Source organism: Lygodium microphyllum, chromosome 18 (genome assembly GCF_053477565.2).
Source record: "Lygodium microphyllum isolate KBCC chromosome 18, Lygodium_microphyllum_v1.1.10, whole genome shotgun sequence".
NCBI lineage: Eukaryota > Viridiplantae > Streptophyta > Polypodiopsida > Schizaeales > Lygodiaceae > Lygodium > Lygodium microphyllum.
The window spans coordinates 142,338,463-142,362,698 of record NC_141152.1 but is presented as its reverse complement, the minus strand read 5'-3'; the positions used below and the strand labels follow the sequence as shown (position 1 = coordinate 142,362,698).

The 24,236-nt window shown below is 43.7% G+C and overlaps 1 protein-coding gene across 1 annotated transcript in view; it reads left to right on the top strand.

Moving 5' to 3' along the window:
• Nucleotides 1–24,236, top strand: part of LOC148021463 (K-stimulated pyrophosphate-energized sodium pump protein) — a 72,544-nt gene that overhangs the window by 34,117 nt on the left and 14,191 nt on the right. The window contains exons 2-3 of the mRNA XM_087699354.1: nt 10,814–10,898; nt 10,980–11,167. Of these exons, the coding sequence (XP_087555480.1) occupies nt 10,814–10,898; nt 10,980–11,167 (273 nt within the window). The remainder of the gene's footprint in view (nt 1–10,813; nt 10,899–10,979; nt 11,168–24,236) is intronic.

Here is a 24,236-nt window from a genome sequence, read left to right as displayed (position 1 = left end):
GTCTTGGTCGGGGCAATCCTTCTTCCAATGACCGGTCTTTCCACAAATATGGCAAGTCGGTTCCTTCTCCTTGTTCTTCTTGGATTTGTTGTCCTCCTTCTTTTGGTCCTTCCCCTTCTTCTGAGAGGCTTGACCAACCAAAGCATCCGATTTGAAAGCATTCTGTCCCTTCAACTGTTTCTCCTGGTCCAAGACCATAGGAACCAACTCTTTCCACCGAAGAGTCGACTCCCGCCCTGATGCAATAAGGGCGGAATAAAAAGTACCGAATCGTGGCGGCAACTGGGGTAGTAAAGTGATCGCCATGTCTTCAGAGGAAATAGGCTTTCCCGCAGTTTGAACTTGCATCTGAAGGTGCTGAAGCTTGTTGATGTGTTCTCGAAGCGAAGAAGACTTATTCACGGACAAGGTCCGCATCTGCACCTCCAAAGAAACCCTCTTCATCAGGGTCATCCGGTTGTACATCTGATCGAGCTCTAGCCATATCTCACGAGCCACCGTCAAGTGCTCGATGTGAGCTATCACGGTTGTAGTGCAAGACAAAAACATAAAATATCGAATCCTGGCATTTAGTTTGTCCCAATGAGATTGGGCCTTGGTGAACTCCATGCGAGCATTGGAAGAGAGTTTGGACTCATCCCTCACCGAGGGCCTATTAATCTTCTCCATCACCAATTCCGCCGAATCATAAGACTCCAAAATGGCCAACATCATCACCCGCCAGATGCAGTAATTGTCACCATAAAGCTTTTGATCCGATGGAAGAGCCGGTAGGACAGGCACCTTCCTGTCCATTATCGCGTGGAACTCCAAATCAGTCTCTGTAGACATGTTAACTTGAAATACTTGCACAAACACAAAATCAGCCCCCTCTCTGACTGTGAAAATGCAGCCTTCTAGGGCTAGTTCCTCCACTGCCCAAACCTCCTTTACCCGCCAGAGGCGATGAAAAGGTAAAATCTGCAATGGAAGGCCTCAAATGCAGCCTTCCTCCCCTTTGAACAGCAATAACCTACAACAAATTGACCGATTAGACTCCTTTCCCACACGCCCATGCTCGCTTCAGCCTTGATCCGATGCGCAGCCCTCCCACTCGCCCTCGAATCCTGGAAACGCAGCCTTACGTCGTGCTAAAATTTCCTCTTCAGATAGGTTCAGCCCTCAATAGTCCATCTTCACCGCTCTGATACCATGTCAGAGTGCAGCGATGCGGAAGCGTAGGACATAGATTGAGAGAGAGTGAACACAGAGAAAAGAGAGAGAGAAGGAGATAGTGTAACGCAGAAAATCTGCAGTGTAGTATGCTGTATAAGAGTGTAGAAATACACAAGGGGACAGAGGAAATATCTGCATATGTCTCCGACTTGATGACCTCGATCTCCGTTAGCCCGAGCATAGTTTGTCTCAGCCAACAGATCTCAAGATCAGAATATGATCACAATGTGCTGAGGGACTGCTATATAAAGCAGAAAAGAAAAGGTAAAAAAAGACTAGCCGACTGACATAAATCTGTCCGACTGCTGCAACTGCTGGCTGACTGTGCAAACTGTGCCATGTGGCACCCTATCCGACCTGTTGATGTGGCATCTTTCCGTACTGCTGACGTGTCCTCTGCGACTGCTGACATGGCACTTTGGCCGTACTGCTCTGCCCACGGCTGTCCAAGGAACGACTCTCTAACACTTGCATGCAGCCCAAGGCATCAATGAGGGCATCAAATCGTGCTAAAATGATGGGATGATGACGTCGATGGTGATGGAGATGGTCACGATGATGGAGACGGTGGTGGAGATGGTCATGATGACGGAGTGATCAGTCCTTGCATGCAGCCCAAGGCGCCAATGAGGGCATTGAATCATGCTAAAATGATGAGACGATGACGACGACAGTGATGGAGATGGTCACGATGACGGAGATGGTGGTGGAGACGGAGAATATGCAGCATGTTGTCCATGCTGGAGACGGAGGAGATTGTAGCCACCAACGGAGCATCTGTAGGGGCAAAAGAAGAGGCAATTTTCCCTAGCCCAAACATCAGCTATAAATAGCTGAATCCATCAAAACTAGCCGATTGTTGCCAAAATATGGCCACTTGCACAGTTTGATTGCATTTAAAAAATACAGTAATGCTGACGTGGCACTTTCGGGCATGTGAAATGCTGATACGGCCATTTGGGGGATTGGAAATAGACAAGAAAAGCATACAAAATTAAGTCAAAGCTCATATTTCTCCATCATTCTCTAATAGAGTTCACAACCAAGAGACGACAGACTGACATATAGAAATAAGGCAAGCTAACAAGTGTGCACCGACTCGTGGACCTATGGACATGACCTACCTTGGGAAGGCCAAGTATTTGATGCTGATTATTGACGATTTCAGTAGATGCATGTGGCCATACTTGTTGGAGTATAAGAGCGAGGTGTACTCCAACTTGTGCGAGTGAAAGGTGTTTGTGGAAACACAAACGACTTTCAAGGTTTATGGTGTTCAATCTGAACCCGCCGGCGGCGAGTTTTATTTGAACATTTTTTCTAAGTTTTGCAAGGATCATAACATTCGAATGGAATATTTTGATTTGAGCACACCATTTGAGAATGGTGTGATGGAGTGCACCAATTGGATCGTACTTGAGATGGCTTGATCGATGTCGCAGCATAGGAGTCTCTCTCTCTTTCTTGGGGGTGAGGCGGTTGCTATTGTGGTACAGGTCTCTGACTTCTGTATCGCAAGATAATGCCCATGTGGACAAGAAGAAACGAGGCAAGAAAACTTTACTTGAAGTTAAAGAAACTCATCTTCATGGGCTATAGCACTATCATGAAGGACTACAGGCTCTACAACCTAAAGACACGAAAGATTGATGTGAGCAGGGATGTGATCTTCGACGAGGTTGTGACATCTAATGATCCGATTGATGGTGCTTCTTGTGCAGGTGGTTCTTCGTCATCAATTGACCCCCCAACCATCAACCCCTTCCCTTCCTTCTAGGTTACCTATTGGCACCCCTCCTTTGTCTTTGACTCCTCCCCCTCCATCCCCTCCATCCCCTCTATCCTCTTTCACTTCTCTTCCACCCTTGATGGATCCTTCTATTTCTTCTACATTAAGTATTTCTACTCCTTCCCCATCCCCCTAGGTGTCTTTCGAGGGTCTTGAGCCGCCAACCCCCTAGGTGTCTTTCGAGGGTTTTAAGCCACCTGAGGAGGAGCCCTATTTTTCTGATGAGATGAATGTACCTTAACCTAGTGAGGGGAGTTCCTATCCCAGATAGGTGCATTGCAGGTATTGAAGGCCTCTTGGTCTTCCTTGTAGGAGGATGAGCCTATCACCATTCCACGGTGGTATTGTTGGCTCATGGAGGATGTAGGAGTGACTCACTCCTTGTGATTCCTTCAGGTCCTCTTAGGTCAGCCAAGATACAAGCTTAGCGAGATAGATCACTTTGCGTGAACTATGCCCTCATGTCGTAGATTCTTCAGGATCATGAGTCTACTATGCCTAATGAGGCTCTTGCATAGGATGTATGGCACCGTGCTACATAGGAGGAGCTCGATGCAATTGGACATAACTAGACTCGAGAGTTGGTTCCTCATCCATGCAAGCAGAAGGTGATTGGTGTGAAGTGGGTCTTTAAGACCAAGTACCTGGCTGATGGCTCCTTGGAGAAGCACAAACTTAGGCTTCTTGTTAAGGGCTTTGCATAGAGGGTAGGTTTAGACTATTTGGAGACTTTTGCACCTATAGCGTGTATGTCTACTATTTTGGCTATTTTGGATCTTGTAGCGCATTAGTATTGGCCTATCTTTCAAATGGATGGGAAGTTTGCCTTCTTGAACGGCATACTTGAGGAGGAGATTTATGTCTCACAACCTCTTGGTTTTCTTGTGTAGGGAAAGGAGGATTGTGTCTATAGGTTATGGAAGGTCCGTTATGGCTTGAAGCAAGCTCGTAGGGCTTGGTACTGGAGGATTGATCAATTCTTCGTATAGAGTGGCTTCCATTGATCAAATCATGACCCCAACCTTTATTATAAGGTTGTGGGTGATAGGTGTGTCTTAGTCATCTTATATATAAATGACTTGATTATCATGAGAAGTGACTCATAGGAGGTTGCTCGGACTTGAGACATCTTGTGATGAGTTTGACATGACAAACCTTGGGATCCTATGCAAATTCCCATGCACAATCACATTGCAATGGTCCAAAGTATGCAAAGAACAGCCATACAGGCCAAGCAACAGAGCTGGGAGGAGGAGAGAGTACTCCGGTGGGACCTTGCAGCCACACAGAGATTATTACAGGAGGCACCAGGGGATCCCACCCTCAATGCACAGGAGGTGCGCACGCGAGCAGCCATTGCTAGTCTAGAGGACACTTAGAGTTCTCTTTCTGCACCTCAGCAGCTTTCTGGGCGTGGAAGGGGGCATGATGTGTAGGGAGTTTTTCCAAGCGTACCAGCCTCTCACTTCAGGAGAGCAGATACGCAGCCTTCGAGATCGGTACGGGAGGACTCGCTCTAGCCCAGACGAGGTGATGGAGATTGCCACCGACTACTACAGATGCCTTTTGCAGCAAGAGACAACCTTAGCTAGAGGACAACGATGTAGGTAGCAAGTTTGGGATCACATTCTGTCCCTCATCATAGAGGAGATGGGATGCTCCCTCCTAGCCCCCTTCACAGAGAAGGAACTGGAGGAGGCTTTCCATACACAATACGGGCAGAAATGCCCGGGAGAGGATGGCCTTTCTAAGGCCTTCTTCACTACCTACTGGGAAGTGGTGAAGGATCCCCTACTGATGGCCTTCCAAGAGATTTTCACTTCAAGACAGATGCCAGGGAGCCTTTCGGTAGGCCTTATCAATCTTCTCCCCAAAGGAGGAGAGCGGTTGGAGCTTTCCCAGTGGAGACCAATCACCTTATTGTCAGTGGCCTATAAGGCACTGGCAAAGATGATTGGTAGGCGACTACGCCCCGTGCTTCCAGATATCATCCATGATACACAGACAAGCTTTGTCCAGGATAGAAGCATCCTCGACAATGTATTCACCTTCTTTGAGGCGACAGAGTGGGCTCAGCACAGTGGGCAAAACTGGCCGTACTACTCTTGGACTTCGAGAAAGCTTATGACAGGGTGGATTGTGATTTCCTAGAGGGCACCATGGTGAGGTTGGGTCTCCCCTAGGCTTGGATTCGCAGGGTCTCCGCACTTTACAGATCGGCCACCAGCAGGGTTCTCATAGGTGGTAGGCGAGGGGAGGAGTTTCGGTTGGAGAGATTGGTCCGGCAGGGCTGCCTCTTGGCCCCGTACCTGTTCCTACTCTTTGCAGAGGTGATGCCTCACTTCCTTAGGTCACGTGTGAGCGGATTACGTAGACTCCGACTTCCAGTGAGAGAGGAGACTGAGTTGTTAGACTCAGAGTATACATATGATACGACACTCTACTCAGAGGACGATGAGTTGATGTTGGAGAGAGTGAGGCTAGCTCTTGAGGTGTTCTGTTCTGCAGTGGGAGCGAAAATCAACTGGCAAAAGTCAATTGGTTTCCTCACAGACCCGGACTCTAGCACAAAGTGGGGAGTCCACCTGGGATTTAGATGGGTGAGCAGAGGGCAGACCATTCGGTACCTAGGGTTCTAGGTGGGACTCGACATCACTCCCACCCAGTAGTTTCTTCTAGTTCTCGATTCTATTCGGAGGAAGCTGACCTACTGGAGTACGGCTCGCCTCTCACTAGCCGGCCGAGCCCTGGTGGTTAACCAGGTCCTAGCAACGGTCAAAATTGAAGAGGTGAATGTAGTTACTCATGACAGTGAGGACAATACTTTTGGTCTCTTCATACTTTGGTGCATATACTTTACTTGCAGATATAGATGAGGACATGCATACCTAGATTCTCGATTCGGATGCTTTCTTTCATGTCACTTCTCATCGAGAGTGGTTCTCTGCCTATATAGGGGGTCGACATGGTGTTGTCCATCTTGGGGACAACTATGCATGTGACATTGCAGGTATTGACAGTGTGCAGTTACAGTTTCAACATGGCTCTGTCTTTACACTTTAGCATGTACAGCACATACCTCAACTCAAGAAGAGCTTGATTAGCACAGGGCAGCTAGATGATGATGGTTTTCATACCACCTTTGGTGATGGAAAATGAAAGATCTATAAGGGATCTAGAGTGATTGCTAGAGGTTGTAAAAGTGATACTTTGTATCCTCTTCATGTATCTAGTGTGAGTGATCATGTTGTTGCCGTGACTGAGTAGCCAAGCGTTTCTTTGTGGCATGGCCGGTTGGGACACATGATTCAAACATGAATGAAGGCGCTTTCTCGTTTGGGTTACTTACCTTGTCTTCGTTATGCTGATTTTGAGCATTGTGATCTTGTATTTATGGTAAACATGCACAGACGTCTCATAAAAAGTCTCTTTCTTTGAAATCTTCTCCTCTAGAGTTAGTACATTCAGATGTATGCCAGATGCCAGGATTATCTTTAGGGAAAAATAAATATTTTGTCACTTTTGTCGATGATGCTACACGAAAGGTATGGGTTTATCCTATTCGCAGCAAAGATAAAGTGCTTGACAAGTTTAAAAAATTCTTAGCATTGGTTGAAAATCAAACTGATAAGACACTCAAGTGTCTTCGCTCTGATAATGGTGGAAAATATGTGTCCAAGGCCTTTTAGGCGTTTTGTGATAGCATAGGGATAAAGAGGGAGCTCATTGCCCCTCATAATCCACCCCAAAATGGAGTTACAGAGTGTATGAATCGGACCATATAGGATAAGATCCGTACGATGCTGTCTCATGCTGCATTAACCCATGATTTTTGGGGAGAGGTTGTTATGACAGCCGTACACTTAATTAATCAGTCACCAAACAGGTCTTTGGGAGGGGAGTTCCCCAAGAAGCGTGGTCAGGCAAGCCACCTTCATATGCTCACCTTAAAGTGTTTGGCTGCGAGGCTTTTGTGCACATTCGTAAAGAAAAACGTAGCAAACTTGAGCCAAAGTTTTGTAAATGCATTTTCCTAGGATATGGTGACAAGGGTGAAATGGGGTATAGACTGTGGGATCCTGAGAAAAGGAAAGTAGTACGTAGCAATGATGTTATCTTCCAAGAAGATTGCATGCATAATGTTGATAGACTGTGGTGAACCGTCTTGCTTCAAGGAAGCAATGGACAAACAACAGGACAACAAGAAATGGTATAAAGCCATGTTGTTGGAAATGGAATCTCTTGAGAAAATGGCACTTGGAACTTGTGCAGTTGCCTAAAGGGCAGAAAACACTTCCATGCAAATGGGTTTACAAGATGAAGGTCACTTCTGGTTCTTCACCAAAGTACAAAGCAAGATTGGTTGCAAAGGGGTACAAACAGGAGCATGGAATTGACTTTGATGAGATTTTCTCTCTTGTAGTCAAGATGACTACATTGAGAACCATTTTAGGCTTGATTGTAGCTAAAGATATGGAGCTCATACAGATGGATGTAAAGAATGCTTTCTTACATGGTGATCTGCATGAGGACATATATATGCATCAACATGAAGGTTTGGTTGAAAAAGGGAAAGAAAAGATGGTATGTAAACTCAAAAGGATTTTGTATGGGCTGAAACAACCACCAAGAGAATGGTATCATAAGTTTGATACATTTATGCAATCTCAAGGTTTCCATAGAAGTCAAGTGGATCACTGCTTGTATACTGAGAAGGCAACAAATGGCAGCCTGATTATCTTGGTTCTATATGTTGATGACATGTTGATTGCTGGCAGGGATACTCATGCCTTGGATTCACTGAAGCAAAGTCTTCATGGCAGCTTTGACATGATCTTGGTGATGCAAATCACATTCTTGGTATGTGAATACTCAGAGATAGGCCAAAAGGATTGCTCTATCTATCTCAGTAGGAGTATATCTCCAAAGTTTTGCAGTGTTTCAATATGGAGGGGGGGAAAACAATTGAGGTTCCATTGCCTCCATATGTGAAACTCAATGCAAAGGACAGCCCTATATCTGATGATGAGAAGGTTGAAATGACCAAGATACCATATGCTTCAGCTATTGGCAATTTGATGTATGCTATGGTTGCTACATGTCTTGACATTGCCTTTGCAGTGGGAGTGGTTAGCAGATACATGGCAAACCCTGGCAAAAAGCATTGGGATGCAGTGAAAGGTATTATGAGATACCTCAAAGGCACAAAAGAGTTGTGCATGTGCTTTGGAAAGCAGAAGGCATCTGTTGTTGGCTTTACGGATGCAGACTATGTTGGTCATGCGGATTGCAGAAAGTCCACTTCTGGGTATGTGTTTACTTTCATAGGAGGAGCAGTCTCTTGGATCTCCAGGCTACAAAAGTATGTTGCATTGTCTACTATAGAGGCAGAGTATGTGGCTGCCATTGAGGCATGCAAGGAGGCTTTATGGCTTTCATGTCTGGTGGGAGAACTTGGCATCACAGAGTCATCCGTTCTCCATTGTGATAGTCAGAGTGCTATCATGCTAGCACGGAATCGTGTCTTTCATGTAAAGACAAAGCACATACAGGTGAAGTACCACTTCATTAGAGATATACTTGACAGTAAGAGCATTGAGCTTGTCAAAGTGCATACAGATGATAATCCTGCAGACCTTCTCACGAAGGGTCTTCCAACAGAGCGGTTTGCTCATTCAACAGATGATGGGAGTTGGATAGATATATGTATTTCAGCTTTGTACATACCTAGACTTAGTTGATTCTTTTCTCCTCTTAAGGCACATTGCCTTTAGGTGGGAGGTTGTTGGAAATAAAGGCCCTCGTGCCTTTAAATGTGCTCGGGTGTGAACACACCCTTAACACTTGTACTTACACATATATATCTATCTAAAAACCTAAAGGTACACTCTCGTCGTTGTACCAAAAATCGTGCACACTCTTTGCTTTGCTCTCTCCCACTCTCTTTGTCTCTCCGGGCCTAAGGAACACCTACTGTCTCGATCTTTGTACTGATCTGTCACTACATTGGGAAGGGGCATAGATTGACGAGCGCCCCCACATCCAGTGGGCTGGTTGGGAGGCTAGCCCTGCTCGTACCATCAGGACATGGCGGGAGGTGTACATGATGGTGGACGAGGAGGTACTGCAGTGAGTATTAGGCTGCGAGAGAGGGATGGAGTTGAGGAGAAGGAAGATAGACGCAATAATACCTTAGGAGTGGCTTGCTCCCTCTATACGAGAGCCGATAGATCTCGAGGATGTATGGGCCGCTAGGTTTTTACTAGTAGACATCCCTTTACAGGTGGCAAGTAGAGGGGGCAGTGCTCCACTTGGGATCTTCTTCACCGTACAGGAGGGGGGGCGTCTGGCTCTTGACAGAGGGTAGGAGGATGAGGGGATAGCTGTCCTTTCGTGGAAGAGGATCTGGGTGATTGGCCTTCAAGGGAAGACATGGCAGTTGGACCCTTTTGTCTTTTGGTAGGAGCTCAGGGAGTGGCGTCTCTGGATCTGGGAGGGCAGACCACTTGATGAACTGGAGTGGGATCTAGGAGAGTGGTTATGGCCAGCCACTGCGGTTGCCAAGAAACCACCGAGGTTCTTGGAGTACACCGCCGGGATTGGCAGACACATACTGATGCAGGAGGATATGGATTGGGCGCCGTCACGTAGCAAGCACTGGGCGGAGCATGGCATCACAGAGCCTTTTCAACAGACCTTCTGGCGCCGCCTATGGGATAGCCAAAGGCCGAGGAGGGTATCGTATTTTTTATGGTTGGTGGAGAAATTTTTGAACACAAAAGATAAACACAAATGTACAATAAAGCACAAAAAGTGATAATAATAGAACTGAGGTGAAGAGTAACTTAAGAGACAATGAAGATGAAATAATGAAGAATGAATAATATGATGCTCAATTCGGTAAGCACTCTATGTAGAGTAAATACAAAACCTTGAACTCTTGTGTCTTTGAAAGGACCGGGGTAGAGAGAGGAGTTGAGAGTGTTTTGTATTGTGAATGGATCTCAAATTGCAGCAGGCAGTGTCCAATTAGTGACCAGCTGCTGTAAATAGCGGAGAACAACTATGCAGGCGGCATTATCCCAAAAATGCAGGGCTGAAGATGTCTGATCAGACTGATCAGGCAGTGAATACAACAGCAAATAGGCAACTGTTAGGTCCTAGAGACACTGTGCAGCAGGAGTCTGGCAGCAAACACAAGGTCTGCAGCAGTCACCAGGCTGATGGCTGTGTCAAACAGGCTGTGGACTGGTCGCCAACGGCAGTGGCAGCAGTGGAGGCCAGAAGCAGGCACCTGCCTGGTAGACAGCAGCAGGAACTGAAGTATCTGCCTAAAGAAAGGGTGTAGACAGTACTAGACAGGGCACCAACAATCTACAAGAAAGGGTGAATGCTGAGTGGTGGGCAGCCATGAATGCATAGATGTGGGACCTCCCAAAATAAGGTTTGGCTTATGGGTCACGGATACACTCTAGGAAATTTTGATAATAACATGTTCTGGGGCTGTTTTAAAGAGCTAATTGAATGGTTTAAGTTTGTAATGCCTTTCTTAGCTCAGTCTCAAACGGGAGCTCATTGGTAGTATTAGTGCCTAGTAGATTTGGACCATGAGGTGCAGCCATAAAAAGACTTTCCCTTTGTTGTAATTTTATTATTTCTGTTATAAAAGTCCCTTGAGGGTTATTTTTGTACTGTGCTTTGGGATACTTTATCCTGAGGGGATTCATTGATGGAATTTTCTTATTTGAAAAAAAAGTTGTGCATGAGCATGCTTCTGCACTTTTTCAGCGTTATTTTGTTTGTCTACAGGCAGTTGACAATCCGGCACAGAGAGGAGACATATTGCTTCAGCTGTTTACTGATGTCGCTTTAGAAGTTGATGCACGCGCTCAAGGTACAAAATGTTCATGTATGTTACCTTTAGAGAACTGGATTGGGCTTTGCTCAGAGTGGATTCTTGTTGCTGACTTGGCAGAACTTCTTTATGGTTTGGAGAATATTAAAAATAATGATGACAGCAAACCTCCATTATGCTTCTATGAAGTATTTGCTGAACATTACTTACAAACGCCTGATGATGGCAAAGCTATCCTGCCATTATTTTTGCAACTATGGAGCCAGTCATTTGTTTCTCAGATATTTGCTCTTCTTTTCTATCAATGGGTAGGTTCATATTCTCATTTTGCACACACGTCACCCGCTTCCATGATGTAAGTACTTGTTGAGTGTGTTGATTCAGAAAATGTTCTGTTATACTGTGACTGAAAGATATAAGATACAATGGAGTTACCCAAGTCTTATGACAACACAAAATACAATAGAGTTACCCAAGTCTTATGAGTTGAATTGGGAATATTATCTATAATGTGACTAATGGTGACCTTGTTTAAGGTTATTAAAGTGAGAATTATCTAGATTCTTAAAGCTTTCATACATTGCCAGCTTGTTTATCCTAAAGGAGAAGGCACTGGTATAGGCTTGTAGAGGTCTTTGTGCTTTTATTGTCCATGCTGTTTTTGGTATAAGCACTAAACTTGACTTACATTATAGCTGTCTGTTCTTTTTACCAGCGAAGCATTTTCTACATGCCCCTGCATATGTAATTCCTTTGGTCTATATAAGCACTGAACTATTTTTATTTATTTGTGATATTTGTATCTACTTATTGGGAAAGTGCCCTATGAAAGGATGTGAACAGTTTCTTAAAGTGAGTCATTTTGTTGTATTAATTCAGTAGCAGTCCTGCCACAGTTTACTGCAGAGATGGAACTGAATAGTGCAAGAATAGTCAAAATTTTAGCAAAATTGTGTTGTGCAACAAGCTGAGTAACACTTAAGGCACACCACTTTGGAACAAATCGCAGGATGTCAAAAATCTGTCGATAGAGACAGCTTTGTATCAAGGCTGCAAAGGTGCCTTCTAGTAGAGAGGTGAGGTGCACCTATTTACTTGACCTATTACTTGTTAGAAGCTTGAGTTTCGATGGTTCCTAGGCCATGTCGACATGTAATATGATCCAGAGGAGTCTAGGCAGGCATTGAAGTTAGGAATGGAGGTTTTGCCTTCAAGTGCCCTACAAAATTTAGGCTTTGTGTGAGTGTCAGGAACTTTGAGCATTTCTCTAGTTGTGATCAGTGCTGCATACACGAAGGCACCCGCTCTTGCAATCTCTTTGAAGATTTGGTTGAGTTCTGATCACTGATCAGTGGTGCATTTATAAAAGCACTTCTCGTCACTCTCTTCAGTCCAACTGGTGCAAGCTCCTCTGTTGTTGCTCATTCTGCTTTCTTGTCATGTGTGCAAGTGTTTGGTTCTGTTTTTATGAACTCATTGCAATTCACATCTCCATCATGGTATATGGCTTAGGTGCATCTTTTTATTTGTTCCTCACATTTCAGCTAAAACAAAGGCTTTTGTAGGTTCAAAGCTAAGAAGAGATGCCACTGTTGTGTTTGCTAATGTGACTGGTGGACAACCTGCAGCTGCTGCCATTTTTAGCTTGGAAGCTGTAATGAGACTGTCAGCTGCTTTGTTTCTGCAAGCAGTATCTATGAGAGATGGCGGCAGAAGAGGAACACTCCAGCAAGATGAAAGGATGAAGGCAGTGAAGAGAGAACTCAGCTGAATACTGGATGAAAGCTGAATACAATGATCAGCCCCTCCACGTGCTCCAGTGTGTAGGTGCAATGAGTGTGCTACAAGTGAGAAGACAAGAAGTGATGATGACCAACAGACAAGTGGTCTATAAATAGGCAAGAAACCCTAAAATACTCTTGGGTGGCATCTCGGACCAAATAGATGGATGGGACCCAAAAATAGGGACAAAGGACAACATGACCAGAAGTGACCAAGATGAGTGGACAAGTGGATACCATTAGATATGCACATGATCAAGACAACGTACCAAAGACAATATTTAGGACATCTTTTGGGCTTTATGAGTTTCTTGTCATGCCATTCAGGCTTACGAATGCTCCTACTACGTTCGATTGTATGATGGATAGAATCTTTAGACCACATAGGACATTTGTAGAAGCATTCTTTGATGACATGATTGTGCATTTGAAGAATGAAGAGGAGCATAGAAGGCACTTAAACAAAGATTGCTATGGTGTATATCCGTTTGGATTGGCCAAAAGAATAGGTTCTTATTAATTGCAAGCATCCCAAAGGGCTTTGGTGCCACAACCATGAAGAAATAAATTAGAGGACAAGGCAGTCAAATGCATCTTCAATGGCTATAGCACAAAAAGTAAAGGGTACTACTTGTATCGACCCTCTACCAACAAGATTTTTGTTAGTAGAGATATGGTATTCATTGAACATGTTGGTTAGCCCTTCATGGACTGCAAAAATCAGCCCAATGTGGGGCCTATGGATATATTTGATAGTTTGTTGCCTTTATTTTAGCAAAGTGCACCTGATTTTGCTTAATTCAGTAACTTATTGAGGGTTTATAGCAGCTTCAGCAGCAAACACATGCTAAACAACAGCCTGATTTTCAGCCCATTGATCAAGGCATTGCTAATTATGAAGTAGCTGATGAGAGGGCTGCGATTCGGGAAGCTAAAATAGTCCCTAGATGGCTGTTAGATACATTATAGGACAGCAAACAGCCCGCGTTCCTATGCCTGGTAGAACTAGAGCAACCACTCACCATGCATAGGTTAACTTGGTTGTGCAGGAACTTGTAGCTACTGCATGCAATGAAGAACCTGCTTTACAAAATGAACATTGGATGGTAGCTATGCAATCAGAGTTAAACTCTATTGATAAAAATGGCACATGGGAGTTATGTGACTTACTTGCTGGCAAGCATGCTATAGGTACTGAGTGGGTTTATAAATTAAAACTCAGTTTTGATGCTAGCATTGATCGCTATAAGGCATGTCTTGTTGCTAAAGGTAACGCCCAATAGCATGGGATTGACTATGATGAGATGTTTGCATCCACTTCACGTATCATCACCATTCACAGTGTCATTGCTTTAGCTGCTCGTTATGATTGGCATATGCATTAGTTGGATGTGAATACTACTTTTTTGAATTGTGTTCTTCATGAGGAGGTTTATGTCACTCAACTTGCTGGCTTTGTTCAGAAAGGGTTAAAAAGCAAAGTGTGCCGTTTGCATAAGGCTTTCTATGGTTTACAATAGGCACCTAAAGCATGGTATGAGAAGATACATGCATACTTGAATGCTCATGAAGTTAGTAATTCATACACTGAAAGCACACTTTATATTCGCAAAGATGGGGATGGCCTCTTGATTCTCATTCTTTATGTTAATGACATGCTCTCAACTGAACCTCACAAGACACATATTTCAGCTTTCAAAGCTGAATTCCAGCATGCTTTTGACGTGACAAATCTTGGCCACTTGCACTACTATCTTGTCATACAGTTTAGTGCAATTAAGAAGGGAATTATTTTGTAGTAGTCTAAGTATATTGGGTAGCTTCTTGAGTGTTTTCAAATGCAAGACTGCAAGCCTATCTCCACTCTAAAGGATGCAAGAGAACTTTTTGATGCTCCTCTTTATCAGTAGGCTGTTGCATGTTTATTGTACTTGTGTGATACATGGCCGGATATTTAGTTCGAGGTCTCTTAGTCGGCATGCTTTGTGCATAGCCGTGGTACTATACAATGGTAAGTAGTCAAACATGCCTCTTGTTATCTCAAAGGTACTCAAACATTGGGTCTTTTCTCACTACTCTTTACTTGCATGCATTTATTGATAGTTATTGGACTGGTTGTTTTGACATGAGGGTGTCTACTAGTGGCAATTGTTTTATGCTTGGTGATTCATGCATTTCTTGGCTGAGCAAGAAGCAGTCTATTGTGGCCACATCTAGCTATGAAGCTGAATATAAGGTAGCATTTACAGCTACATTGGAATGTATATGGCTCAGACGCCTTTTGGTCGATCTTAGTGTGGAACAACAGTCACCCCCTTCTATCTATACTGATAGTTAGAGTGGCATGGCAATTGCAAGAAATCCAGTTTTTCATGCTCGCACTAAACACATTGAACTGCATTATCATTATGTTAGAGAGAGGCTCCATATAGGGGAGATTGACTTGGTTTATGGCCCTACATATGACAACTTGGCAAATGTGTTTAGCAAAGCTCTCTCTAGAGAGAAATAGCCTTTCACCAGGCTCTAGGTTTGATACCATTTGGGGATTGATTTGCCCATTTCTTGTATACGTTTACATCATTTACTCGAGGGAGGTTTGTTACACTTATTATGTTCCTTTTATGTTCTAGTGTGAATGCTCCCTTATCCCACTGCGTGACATCATTGGGACAGGGAGGATGCCACATGGTAGGTCGGCCAGTCACAGGTGCCACGTGGCAGGCAGTCGGACTGCAGCTAGAGTCGGTTGCATTTAATGCAGCCAACTTGCATTTTTTGGGGTAATTTTTCCTAGCCTATTTATAGGCTTTGTTTTCAGCAACCTTAGTTGTTTTCATAGATTTCAGGCTACAGACTGTGGAGACTGCTCTCGAGGCTGACAAAGACTGAGATCTTCAAGATGGAGACGTGCAGATATTCTCTTTGTACCCGCGTATATTTCTGCATCCTTATACAACATTCTTCAGTGCAAATTTTCTGTGTTTCACTCTCTTTCTCTCTCTCTCTTCTCTCTCTATTCACTCTTTGTCTTGGTCATTCGCTTCCGCATTGCTTCACTCTAACATGGTATTAGAGCATTGAAGGATGGACCTAGGGTGGACCCATCTAAAGAGGAGATTTCAGCACGACACAAGACTGCGTTTTTCAGTGTTCAAGTGCGAGCAAGTGGGCTGTGCATCAGAACAAGGCTGAGGCGAGTGTGGGCGTGCGAGAAAGGAGAAGATGTTGAAGCTGCTGCTGGTTTTTGTTGTTAGAGAATAAAGAAGGCTGCGTTTTGGGCCTTCAAGTGTAGATTTTACCTTTTCATTGCCTCCGGCGGGTGAAGGAGCAGGGTGAGAAAACCATAGCTCTAGCAAGCTGTATTTTTACAGTTAGAGGGGGCTGCTCTTTGTGTTTTGTGCAAGCATTGTAGGTGAAAATGTCTTTTGAGGCCGAGACAGAGTTTTAGGCGATCATGGACAGGAAGGTGCTTGTCTTACCAGCTCTTCCATGAGATCAAAAGCTCAATTGTGAGAACTACCGCATCTGGCGGGTCATGATGCTTGCCATCTTGGAGTCATATGATTTGGCGGAGCTTGTTACGGAGGCTATTTATCGTCCTTCTTCTCGAGACGAGTCCCAACTCTCTTTTAGTGAAAAGTTGGAGTTGGCAAAGGCTTAGGCACATTGGGATAAACTCATTGCTCGCATTCTCTCATTTTTATTTCTCTCATGTACTACAGTTGTTATCTCTCATATTGAGCATTTGACAGTGGCTCAGGAGATATAACTAGAGCTTGATCAGATGTACAATTGGATGACCATTATGAAGCATTGAGGCAGCTTCAGATGTAGTGTAGGTTCAAAACGCAGGGAAGGTGATCACTTCTGAAGACACGGCGATAACTCTTGTTTCACAGTTATTGCCTCACTTCAGTGGTTTTTATTCTGCTTGAATTGCTTCAGGGCGATCTGAGACTCTTCGGTGGGAAGAGTTGGTTCCTATGGTCTTTCACCAAGAGGAGCAACTGAAAGGCACCAATGCTTCGAAATCTGAGGCCTTGGTCGGTCAGGACTGAAAAGAGGAGGAAAAATCTAAGAAGGACAAAGATAGGGAGTTTACTTGTCACATCTGTGGCAAAACGGATTAGTGAAAGAAGGATTGCCCCAACAAGGAGAAGAATGAGAAATCTTCAAAGGATTCCGGAGCGGTGGTTGCTCCATCATCGGCTACTTTCCTCCAGTTGGAGGTGGTTGAAGATTTGACCTTGACAGCTTCTAATACTTCGTTGACGGCCCCATACACTAGGGAGTGGATTGTTGATAGTGGTGCCTCCTAGCACATGACTCCTGCTTCAGTAGTAGGTGTTGCTCATTTATGGCCTTTGCATGGCCAAATCCTCATTGGTGACAGTTCATCTATTTCTATATAGGGACGGTGCAACATGCATCTTATTCCAGATGAACGTGATGGTGCCCATACATGTGAGGTACTTTATGTGCCAGCTTTGGGGTACCTACTTTCGGTGCACAAGATTTATGCCCTCGCTCTTTTGGTCGAATTTGATGTGGATTCTTTTTGGATTCTTGATCGAGGATCGAGACAGGTTCTTTCTTCAGGTTATGAGGAGAATGGAGTCTACAAGTTGCGGTCCTCTTCTGCCTTGACTTCTCTTTTTCTTATTGCACACACACAGTCCGAGCTTTGGCATGCTCGGTTTGACCACCTCAATTATGATTACCTTCGGAAGGCGTCAAAGGGACAACTTGTTCGAGGTTTGCTGGATATTGTGGTGAGCAAGCATCCTTGTGTATCCTGCATCCGTGGAAAGCAGACTTGTGATGTTGTTCCCGGCAAGGCTTCAAGGCGGTCTTCAGCATCCTTGGAGCTTGTTTCTACCGATCTTTGTGGACTGATGAGGATGGAGTTCCTTCGAGGGAGCTTGTATTTCATGCTCATTGTGAATGATTGCAACGGGATGACTTGAGCTTATTTCTTGAAGCTGAAGGCGGAGGCTTTTTCCAACTTCAAGGATTGGTTGCTCTTTGAGGAGAATGGATTGGACTGGAAGTTGAAGACCTTACGATTGGATAAGGGCGAAGAATTTGTTTCTAATGAGTTTGCTCGTTTTTGTACAGATGGTGGTATAAACCAGGAGTTTGCCAATACAAACACCCCTCAGGAGAATGGCATCTTTAGCTGGAAAATCGCAGTGTAATCGAGATGGCCCGTACCATGATGGAGCATCATTAGATACCTCAGTGTCTATGGGCTGAGGTTGTGGCTACCGCAATTCACATCCTTAATCATTCCCCTACTTCCGCTGTTGTTGGTATGACTCCATATGAGCCGTACTTTGGGTCCAAAAGGTGATGCAGGAGTTTCATGAAAGCTTATGGGTTGGACATAGAGGAGTTCGGTGGCAAAACATGTATAAAGATGTGGAACATTATGTGGAATCATGCAATGTTTGTCAGATGTATTCCATGGTAAAGCATAGAGATGGGTTGCAACCGACCTATCCATTGTCTATGCATTACAAATGGATAGTTGATTTGGTTACCATGCCTACAGGTTTATGGAATATGAGATATCTTGTGCTTGCACGAGAAGAATTGACAAATCAAGTGGAAGGTCGAGCTCTTAATACAAAGACTACTCAAGCAGTTTGCAGGTTCTTATTGGAAGAAGTCTTTTGTAGGTATGGTTGTGTTGGTAAAGTGGTTGCTGATCGGGAGCCCACTTCTGTGAAGGAGGCTTTACAACATGAACATTGGTGGAAAGTGATGGAGTAGGAGCTAGAGTCAATTGAGAGGAATGGCACTTTGTATCTCGTGCCGAAGCCTCCTCATAAGAAGATCATTGAAGTCAAATGGGTCTTCAAGACCAAGTACCGTAGTGATGGCACATTGGACAAGCACAAGGCCCGCCTTGTTGCTAAAGGTTTCGCATAGCACCCCGGCATTGATTTCCATGATACTTTTTCCCCTACAGCTCAGATGGCCACTATTCGCATCATTGTTGCATTGACTAGCCACAAGAGATGGCCGGTTTATTAGCTAGATGTGAAGTATGCCTTCTTGATTGGAGAGTTGAAGGAGGAGATCGATGTTAAGCAGCCTCCAGGCTTCGATTCTTCTAATGGTAAGGTGTACAGGTTGTTGCAAAAGGCTCTCTATGGCCTTAAGTAGGCTTCCCGTGCTTGGAATGAGAAGATTGACTCGTTCCTCTAGGAGAAATTAGGGTATCGATGTTCCAAAGCTGACCCCCAGTTGTATGTACACACCTTAGGTGGAGGTCGTGTGTTGTTCTTTATGTGGACGATTTGATTGTGATAGGTGACCATACTCAGATGGTTGAGTAGACGAAGCCAATACTTCATGAAGTTTGAGATGATGGACATGAGACTTCTTCACTTCTTTCTATGTCATGAGATCTATCAGACTTCGAGGGGGATCTTTATTTCCCAGCAATAGTATGTACAGGAACTCTTGGCTACATGTGAGGTGGTGGGATGCAAGTCTCTTATGACTCCTATGGACTCGAATTGGAAGGTTGCAACCCATTTTGATTCTCCCTTGGTTGATGCTATCCGTTATAGGCAGTTGGTTGGTTCCTTGATTTGGCTTCTTAATGTCCGTGTTGACTTATGTTATGTTGTAGGTGTGTTGGCTAGGTTCATGAGTGAACCCAAGATGGTGCATTGGCAAGCTGCTCAGAGGATTTTGCGATTCCTACAAGGGACTCTTGATTTTGGGATCTATTATCTTGGTGGTACAGGTGCTACGGACTTGGTCCTTATAGGTTGAAGTGATTCGGATTGGGCTGGTGATGTGGATTATCGGTGGTCCATGACATGTTATTACTTTACCTTGGGTGTTGGTGCTGTTTCATGGAATAGCAAGAAGCAACCTACGGTTGCCCTCTCTTCGACTGAGGTGGAGTATTGAGAAGTGTGTTCTACTACCTGTGAGACAGTGTGTCTTTGTAGGCTTTTGGAGGAGCTTGGCTGCCCGTCGACAGGTCCTACTATTCTCGAGTGCGACAATGAGAGTTGCATTGCCTTGGCCAGGAATCCTGTTTATGCTTGGACGAAGCATATTGAGATCCAATACCATTTCATTCGGGAGAAAATTTTGGATGGGACCATTTCCCCATCTATTGCAAGACAGAGGACAATCTTACTGATTTGTTTACTAAGGTGCTTCCCTAGGCTTTACTTTACTTCGACAGCACTCCAGATTCCTTAGCCTTTTGTCGTGTCTAGGATTTGAAGGGGGGGTGTTAGAGCATGACATCTTCGGGACAGGCAGGATGCCATGTGGCAGGTCGGCTAGTCGCAGATGTAACATGGTAGTCGGACTGCAGCCAGTCGGATAGCAATCGGTTGCGTTTGATGCAGCCGACCTGCATTATTTGGGGCATTTTTCCCAACCTATTTATAGGCTTTGTTTCAACAGCCTTAGTCAATTGTTGTCACAGATTTCAGGCTGCAGACCGTGGAGATTGTGCCTTGGGGCCGAGTGAGACTGAGATCTTCGAGGTGGAGATATACGCAGATATTCTCTGTGCACCCGTGTATATTTCTGCATCCTTATATAACATTTTTCACTGCAGATTTTTTGTGTGTCACTGTCTCTTTCTCTCTCTCTCTCTTCTCTGTCTATTCACTCTTTGTCTTGGTCATTTGCTTCCCTTTGTTTCACTTTGACAAGTGGGTGTGATACTTAGTACCTTGGGGATTGTACTTTCATTTATTTTCACATAGTGGATGTAAACTTCGAGCACTCTATTCTCTCCTGCTATTCACTTATACACTATGAGTGTATGTGAGTGTGCGCATGTTGCGGAACCCTAACCTATCACTCAACAAGAGGCGATTGGAGAGTGAAGGAGATTCAAGGAATCTTGTTGTGTTCCATCTAGATTGCAATACAAGTTAAAGAAATATCGCAAGGGGCACTAATTTTGGGGCCAACTAGTTGTCTAATTGTCCAAGATTAAGTCATAAATTGTGCATTTTAGTTTTATGTCATTAATTGCTTGCTATACTTGTTGATTAATTAGGTCATTACCACCCCCTTTGACCCTTAGAGAAGGAAGATTGGATTCAAGATTGCATTACCGAGATACCATCAATTCCCTTGAGTTGGTGGGCTCATGGCACTTTATTGAAAGTCAAAAGTAATGCTTTAATATTGCATATATAATCAACTAAGCATTACAATGAGGATGTCTTTATATAGTGAGTTGAAATTAAGCAAATGATGTCCCACAAAATTCACGGAGTATTGGGAGAAATGCAATGCTTGATCTTGGATGAGGCATGAAACATGGACAATGTTAACCCTTAGAAGAACACGGTGAAAAATCTAAAGCGGAAGATAGGGGCCAAGGCAAAAGTGAAATGGAAGATGAAGGTGCGCTAAGAAAAATATGGAAACACAAGAAGTGCAGAAAAGTCCTAAATCAAGGAGAAAGGTGCACAAGAAAAAATGCAAGTCAATACTTTTGTAAAAGAGTGCAAGGTACATCATGATTTATTTTAAGAGCGTCAGCCGTGCAAATTGTAAAGGTAGATGGGCGGTAGGAAGGAAGCTAGGAAGATAGGAGGACAATGGGAAAAAGGGCTTGGCCATGTAAAAAAGGGGATAAGGGGATGACTGCCCAAAAGGAATTTAGGGTTTTGTATATAAAGTTGAAAAGTGAATGAGAAGCTTATTCTTGTGTGTGGCCAAAAGTAGCTCTCTTCTTCTTCTTGCTTGCTTGCTTAAACTTGTGCTTGAGAGAGGGAGTGTGAGAGTGTGAGGGAGTGAGTGTGTAAGGGTGAGGGACCGTGGTGGAGAAGCTTTCCATATTCTCCTCTCTTCTTCTCTTCTCTTCTCTTCTCTTCTCTTACTCATGGCAATGGAGCTTGGAGCGTGGAGCTTAAGGATCGAGCTCGCTTGAAGCTTGCACTTGGATCATGGAGCTACCAGAGTGCTCAGGAGAGGAGGCAACTCGATCGGGCATGGAGGTAAGCTCACTACACTCATAGAGAGAGAGAGCGCATCGGCTAGGTGAGAGGTAGCCATGAGTGCTCGGCTTGAAAAGCTTGAACAATAAGTGGGTCTTGGTGGTTGAGCTTGAGCTTGCCTCTACAGGCAACAAGCTGATAATGTTGGTATAGAATAAAATGCGGGTCCTTTAAGGCCTCTTGAAGCTAATGACCGGTAAGAGGTAGAGGAATTTGATGAAAAACTTAAGGATAAGTTGAAATGTTTGTGCAGTTGGCAAATGATCCTTAGTTTATGTGCTTTTTGAACCTCTTTAAAAAAGATAGTAAAGGTAAGAAGAGGAAATCATCTTCAAGAGCTTCAGGATAGTAAGATGCATCGAAGGAAGAGCGAATGCAACCGCATGGTGTTCCAAATGTGGGTAATGAGCGTAAGCAAATGATGTCAATGAGACCATTGATGCATATGAAAGGCTAACTTGGAAGTGTCAATTCAATGCTTTTTGGATACTAAGGCATGCATGCTAATGTGGATCACTTTGGATACTTTGGTGGTGGTTTTCCAAGCAATGGGCCATGGTTAATAATGCTTCAGTCATGATAATGCAAGGATTAAATATATGTGGTATGTAGGCATTTATGCATGGTATGCAAGGCCTAATGCATCCGGGTATGGTAAGTGGAATGAAAAACCCAATAGTAATGTTGGCATGATATTGGGGCACAAAGTGGAAAGTTTGGCAATGCATATATGCAGCCCATTGTGTTTGGGACTCATGATATTAATGTTGGTTAAGCAAATGCTCCATATAGTGTCGGGTCATGAGGGAAATGCAGACAATGTATCCTTTTGGGCAGCAATGTGAAAGTTTCAATTATCTATGTGGACTAGAGAGACAAAGACCTAGAACCTAGTGGATGTTTTGAGGCAAGTGAAGTTAGAGGTAAAGTTTCCATGTGCTCATTTAGGTTAAATAGAGCATAGAAGGTCCAGAGTATTGCCTAATGCTCAAATGGGAGGTTGCACCTCAACTCCCCTAGTGATGGACAACACAGTTATGTAGTGGATCTCAAATGTACTTGGTTTGCATCCAGGATATTGTATGCTGATAATATTTTTGCCGTTGGGATCACTATTCAGTGTAATAGTCATTGTGAATTGGTATGTAGATGTATATGGTTCCCATCTGGGCTCTGAAACTATACATTTGCAAGGTTGTTGACATGTATAGAATACATGGAATGTACATTTGGATGTGTTGTACATTTGCAAGACTTATGTTGGATACATGGATGGCATGCAATATACATTTGCAGGTGATGCAAGAGAAGTACAATTGCATAAGTTACATGTGGTTTGCAATTGATGTATGCTTTACATGTCTATCATGTGGTACAACATTGCTATGAGGTATTATTTATGCTCAATTTATACATTACAATGCATTGGCAATCAAAAAAATGTTGGGTTTTGGCATGTGGATTCATCCCTTATAGTTCTGACAGTGATATAATTCATGTGTGTGGATTGCAATCGGCTTAAGTGGCTGGAATTTCAGACATGTAGAGGGTATGAGCATGGATAAGCAATAGGTACACGTAGAGATCATTTGAGCATCAGAATAATACCCATCTACTGCTCGCGCAAGTTTTGAATTTATTAAAATGATCCTACATAGCATCACCTTCTTCCATCTTCACACTTTTAAGAAAGAAATGCGAGTATCATTCTTTCTAGCAAACATATGCTCAAGTGTAAACCATGCTACTTGTGAAGTAGCCACAAACCAAATATGCGAGATTATAGACCGTTGAACTGCCAATGCAATAAGTGACAATGCTTGGGCATCCCTAGTGTTCCAAGCCTTCTATGCAACTATTCTTCGGGGTGGTGGCTGAACTAGAGCTTGTCTTTGACTACGACCTCCTTGTGGAGGAGTAACATGAGCCATATCTCCAAGATAAACTTTTTCACCACTAACATAATCCCAAAGATTTTGTGCAATAAGTATATTCATCATCATAAAGGACCATAGAGAATAGTTATTGCCATCCAATCTATCCTCTTTAGATACATACGTGAATACATCGCTCTGTCCTTGTTTTGCCATGATAAATGTCACTCTTCCAAAACACACAAGAGCAATAACAAGAGCTGGCCTGACCTGGAAATTTGTAAATTTTCAGAATTTAAAGCAAATGCCAAGCCGTAATCAACTAAACTGTGTCACACTTGACCACTACTATCTCAATGTCCTGGAATTTTTACAGGTTTCAGCAAGTAGCATGTTGTCCAATGCAAGAAAAGTGTCAATGGCACTAAAGACAAAAGCCTCAAAATTTGACAGTCCAATGTGCATGATTTCAATCAATTTCAAACTGGAACTTCAGTATATATGCCAATGTCTACCAAATATGCAAAAGCCCCAAATTTTCTGACACAAATTTCTACAATTTTTGCATGAAAGCACTTGCTATAGCAAAAATAGACGTTTTCTTGTAAAAGCCCCTTGTTGTGGCTCTGATATTTTGAATAAAATGATAAGAGATACCTATGATGGCAAGAATGAGCCGGGGACACTAGACAGGGTAACGGAGTTGGCAGCCTAGGTGATGGG